Source organism: Egretta garzetta, unplaced genomic scaffold, assembly GCF_000687185.1.
Source record: "Egretta garzetta isolate BGI_Z169 unplaced genomic scaffold, ASM68718v1 scaffold598, whole genome shotgun sequence".
Classification (NCBI taxonomy): Eukaryota; Metazoa; Chordata; class Aves; order Pelecaniformes; family Ardeidae; genus Egretta; species Egretta garzetta.
Window position 1 is genome coordinate 3249681 of NW_009260621.1, and position 5680 is coordinate 3255360.

At 55.5% G+C, this 5680-nt stretch overlaps 1 protein-coding gene across 1 annotated transcript; it reads left to right on the plus strand.

Annotated features, from left to right (window-relative positions):
* The first annotated feature begins 3597 nt into the window (after nucleotides 1-3597).
* On the plus strand, nucleotides 3598-4536 carry TMEM121 (transmembrane protein 121). The gene has a single exon (XM_009645324.2). The coding sequence runs from the start codon at nucleotides 3598-3600 to the stop codon at nucleotides 4534-4536; it is 939 nt and encodes a 312-aa protein (XP_009643619.1).
* Nucleotides 4537-5680: the final 1144 nt, after the last annotated feature.

Sequence of the window (5680 nt, forward strand, 5' to 3'; positions counted from 1 at the left end):
CGCTCTGGGTGTTGTCGAGTGTGCTCGCTCGCTCCAATGCAGGCAACAGAGCTGTTCGCGGAGGAGAGTGGTAGAGGAGAAATGCAATTATGGATTGAATTTTGTCCTGGTAAGGAGGCCCATGGTTGCCAAGACTGATGCATCGCTGCAATACCTGCTCGTGGGAGCCCTGGCACCGAGCGGGATGCAAAGGCTGCTGAGCCCTTCCCGAAGGAAGCTGCCAGCCTGGCTCACTGGCATCCATAACACTCCAAAGTCATTACGTTCAGGTGAACTGCCTTTTATTTACAAGAATTCCCACAGGAAGAAAAAAATTTGTGAATACTTGTCTAAACAAATATTTGCCTCGGATATGCTCTTGTGTCTGTCTGACATGCTCATTTTCTTGTTTATCCGGCACGTTTCTCCAACAGTTTCTGAATGTACTGTCAAGTGCAGTCATTTAAAAATTATGAATCAGGAATTACTCCCAGAGTAATAGTTGTATAAAAACTACCTGCTTTTTTCAATAGTCCTCCGAGGAGAGTTTTACGCGCCCCCTCCCTGGCAGGTTGGTCACACATCACTAAAACAGGCCAGCTCTGTTCCATGAATAGGCAGAGACTTCTGTATTTCCATATAGCACTGGGGCTCCAAGAGGTGGGAAAAATACCAGCTACTGCACAGCTAGAAAATAAGAAGGAGAGCTTGCACCGCAGCAAGTGCTTGGAAACTATTTGCGAAAGGCAAGAGAGGTGCTTGCCCCGAGTAACACAGGATTTAACTCAAGAGAAAGCAACGCTCGAGCCCTGTGATTCAGCTCAGCCCCACGATCCCCTTCCTCTGCTCCGAAAGGTCACCATAACAAATGAACATGTTTATCAAACCCATCCCAAGCTGCCGCGAGTCATTCAGGAGCAGACGGGAGGGAAGAATCCACTGTTTGAGCATATTTTTTTTTGCTGAAAACAATCTGCTTGGCACTGGTGGTGAAAGACTTGCTTGCTGCCGTTGTAAACACCGTGAATTAATACCAGCCAGTGCCCTGGGTATTCACCGAGAGGCAAGGTAGGGTTTTTCGGTGTGCTTTCATGCAGGCGTGAGGATGGCTTGGGCTGGCAGCGTGCGCCTTCCCCCAGCTTCCCAGACCACACGAGTAACGCAGAGGGGCAGAGGGGCATAATTTACCAGCAAGCTGCTTCCTAACCTTAACGTGCTGTGGTGCACCCACTGCCCTTTAAATAACCGCCGTCTTCTGAAGGCATAAATACTTAAGGGGGAAAGAAAAAACCCCCACCATTCCCTCCTGAAAGACCTAATTTATCTGGAATTATCCGTCCTTGGCTATAAATCCCCTGTAAAACTTGGCACGAGTTTAAAAGCAGTTACAGCAATGACTGTATATTTTTATCTGAAACCTCAAGAAGGAACAAACTGAAGCGCTAAACGGCAGATATAAGGCATCGCGGAGAGCAGGGCTGGGGTGAGCGAGTGCCATGCCTGCAAAGCACCGTTTAGGGGTACTCATGAATCCCCCTGGGCTCTGGTTCCTTTCTGAGCAATTCCTGCCTGAGAAATGCTTTTAACGTGCCAGTTTTCCCAGCCGTGCACCAGTCTAGCAGTGGGCTCTGGAGAGCAAGGTGCAGGTCCCGGCTGGGGCAGCAGTTTTCAAGTCCCTTGCTAATGTTTGCTGAGCACCATGTCCTCGCCTGCCACGTAATTTGGGAAGCAGGGCACAGGTACCTGTATCCCTGGTGTCCACCTACTCAGGCACACATCAGGGCTGGCTCTGACTCATCTGGCTTCCCACTTTTTCTTCTTTGTTCTTCTTTTTTCCCTGAAGCAGGAGAGAAGCCAGCTTTTATTTAAATGAGGCCCCATAAACATAAGCAGCTGCAATACACTTCCCCGTGCAAAGTAGGGCAGGTTTTTAATGGCTTGCAATTCCTTAGGCTTGGCTCCTTCCCTTCAGCCTCCACCTCTGCTTCTCTCCCAAAAAGCTGAGGGAGCCCAGGTTTGCACGTGTTCTTGTTAAGCCAGCTGGTAGGGAGCAGAAGCAGAGCCACCGAGTCCTTGGTGGGCTCTGGCAGCTCCCGGGGCTCGCCCTGGGCCCTGGTCCCACTCCTGCAAGCAGGGATGCTCCTCGGCCCCGAGGGAAGGGCAGTCACACTGCATGCATGTGCGGGGTTCAGCTCAGCACCTTCGCAGCCCTCTAAACCCAGGTCTAGGCTCAGCCTAACCCCGGCATGCTCGCAGACCCCAGCATCTGGCTGCATCACCCCGGAGCTGTCATTTCCACCGAAGCTTGCGCAGGCGTGCAGTGCTGAGGGCTGGTGAAGCGCAGGTTGCGTGGGAGATGGGGATCTGTGGGCAGATGTGGTGGTGGCGGCAGCCAGGCTGCACAGGATGAGATGGGGCGGTGTATAGGGGGTTCTGTGGGGCCAAGCACTTTCCTCCCAGGGAGCTCCTGCACACGTGTAGGGCTTGCTGTCACGCGGCACATGATGGGCACGTCCGACTGTGATTGTTATCTGACTGTGATCGTTATCTATCTCCTTCATCCTGTGTGTAAGCAGTTTGATAGTACTCTTGAATGCACTGGGACCTATTCACTTCCTGGGATTGCAGTCCCTGCACAGAAAAGATTAAGAAATGAATTATGAAAGCACTGAATGGCAAGAAGGAGCTATGGCTGGTCCAGAAAGCTGCTGGGACCTCATGCCACCCTGGGGACAGTGTTGCTACACCCTCCCCTGCTGCGGGAGGGTGTTGTGCAGCCTGCTGTGCCAAGCACCTCCCCACACCGTGTCAGGCGGCTGCTCAAGTGCACAGGGTGGTGGGTGCACCAGCGGTGGGATGGTACCTAGTGGGAGCTTGGCTCATGCTGTGGTGTGGTGGGAGCTGGGAGGGGCTGTCATCCTCGCCATCCCATGGCCAGCATGGGGGGAAAAAAGCTATCTTTTCCAGGCATGGAGGGCTGCGTGTACAGCTGGGAGCAGCAGGAGCATGGCACAGCCCCGCAGGGATAGGTTTGAAGGTGGTTCCCCGTGAGGACACAGCTGGAACCCCCCAGACCCCAGAGGAGCGTGGGGTCTCACTGGGAAGAGGAGAGCTCCCCTTCTTTCCCTGCCACCCAGGTCTGCCTACTGCCCAGTCACCTACCACGTTTCCAGAGATCTGTACCAGGATCTGGGGCTCCGAGCCCAGAGGTGCATTAGTGCTGTAGGATCGCTGGAGAGCTTGATGACGATGGGGGACCTGCCACAGAGGAAGGACATTCCTCAAGGAGCCCCTGCACCTCTGTGAGCCCTGGCTGCGGGTGGCAGAGGCTGCCTGGGGCTGGGCTGCTCGGCCAGCCCGGGGCTGGGGGCAGAGCCGCGGTGCTTGCCGGGCACAGCCAGTGAAGGGCGAAGAGCTGGGGACAGGGTCTGCAGGGGCAGTCCGGAGCCCCAGGAGAGCAGGGTTGCCAGCTGAGTGGCTGCTTCTCGGGGACCTCTCCCTGGAGCTGGGGGACGGAGCAGCCCTTGGTCCCCAGGCTCACCGCAGATGTCCTCCCGTGCCCTGCTGGTAGGACTGCTCCCCTAGTGCCAGCGTGGAGGGAGGGCCGCTCATCTCATCATGGTGCTGCCGCCGCCCGACAAGCGCCATGTCTGTCTGACCACCATCGTCATCATGACCAGCATGGCCTTCATGGACGCCTACCTGGTGGAGCAGAATCAGGGGCCCCGCAAGATCGGCGTCTGCATCATCGTGCTGGTGGGGGACATCTGCTTCCTCATCGTGCTGCGCTACGTGGCGGTGTGGGTGGGGGCGGAGGTGAAGACAGCCAAGAGGGGCTATGCCATGATCCTGTGGTTCCTCTACATCTTCGTGCTGGAGATCAAGCTGTACTTCATCTTTCAGAATTACAAAGCGGACAAGAAGAACCTGGAGACGGTGGCCAGGAAAGCCCTGACCCTGCTCCTCTCCATCTGCGTGCCGGGGCTCTACCTGGTGCTGGTGGCCTTGGACAGCATGGAGTACATACGGACCTTTCGGAAGAAAGAGGACTTGCGGGGGCGCCTCTTCTGGGTGGCCCTTGACCTGCTGGATATCTTGGACATCCAAGCCAACCTGTGGGAGCCACACAGGACTGGCCTGCCTATCTGGGCAGAGGGGCTCATGTTCTTCTACTGCTACATACTCCTCCTGATCCTGCCTTGCGTGTCCCTCAGCGAGATCAGCATGCAAGGGGAGCACATTGCCCCGCAAAAAATGATGCTCTACCCTGTCCTCAGCCTGGTCACTATTAACATTGTCACCATCTTCATCCGGGCCATCAACATGGTCTTGTTCCAGGACAGCAGGGTCTCCACCATCTTTATCGGCAAGAACATCATCGCAATCGCCACCAAGGCGTGCACCTTCCTCGAGTACAAGAGGCAGGTGAAGGAGTTCCCCCAGAACGCCATCGCCCTGGAGCTCCAGCAGAACTCCCTCTCCCACAACCAGACCATCCACAGCGCACAGAGCATCCCCCATGAGCCGTCGCCCACCAGCGAGATCCTCGACACATGAGGGATCACCCCCAGCCGAGCGTTGGTTCTGATAGCCCAGTGCCGAGTGGAGGAGGGATGCTGCTCTCTTGCTGCGCGGGGCGAGCGTGACGGACAAATCCCGGCAGCGAGGGCTCTTCTAGGCACAAAACACCAACCGTGTTTTAATTGAGCTATGGAGTGTCCCCTAGACGTCTTCATCTCAGGTATAACCCTAGGAGTCCTCCAGACAAACCAAATGAACTCGCAAAGGACCTGAACCAGCTAACCCTGTCTCCCCCTCCCACCACCTTCTCCCCTCCTGAGCAAAGACCACTAAGGTTGCAATGTCCCTTTTTACTCCTCAAGCACCTCACCTTTACTCCAAGCCTGGAACGAAGATTTTGCTACCGCAGACCTTTTTATGGAGTGGGGACAGGGGCATAGGTGTACAGGTTGGGGGGGAGGGTGGGACGTTTGAACCAGTAAACCCTGTGATCGTAGATGTCTCTTATCGCCAATGGTTGTGTTTACAGTTTCCTATTTATGACGGCTCCCGGGGGCTCTTGGGCTGCCCCAGGGGCTGGTGCCCTTGCGGTCAGCGGTGGGCGAGAGCAGCAAGCCCAGCAGCGGGGAGCAGGGCTGGGGGCTGGCACGGCTCCTGTGCCCCTGGGACGAGGGGGACTGCGCCTCCACCAGCGTGCTACGCCGACTCTGCTGGGAGCAATATTTGGCAAGCTAAAGCTAATCTAATGCTGGTGTTTTATGTATTTCATTCACTTCAAACAACTCAGCACAATATTTCTATTTTTAGAAGGGTCTCTCTCAAAAAAGAAACCCCCCCCCGCCTGCGCCAGCCGGTGCAGCCGCCCTGGCCCCGTCGGCACTGCTGCCGGCAGGCGTGGACACCCAGGAGGGCTTGGTAATAAGGATGGCAATGATGCGTTTCACTCCGGCATTGAGCGTTTATAAAGAGGGCTGCTTTCCACAGCTACTATATTTTTAAAATAAAATATTAAAAAAACCCAAAAAAACCAAAAAACAAAACAAAACAAAACAAAAAACCCAACCAAAAAAGAGCCGGGAAGGATGCGCTGCCTTGGGCAGGCAGCTGGGCTCGGGGCTGGGCACGGGTCTCCTCCGCTGGCGTGCGCGGTGGCGAGGGGCTTGGCTGGCCACGGGCAGCG

What these genes read in the sequence shown, in the direction of transcription:
- TMEM121 (XM_009645324.2), top strand. Translation starts at nt 3,598, where the DNA reads ATGGTGCTGCCGCCGCCCGACAAGCGCCATGTCTGTCTGACCACCATC.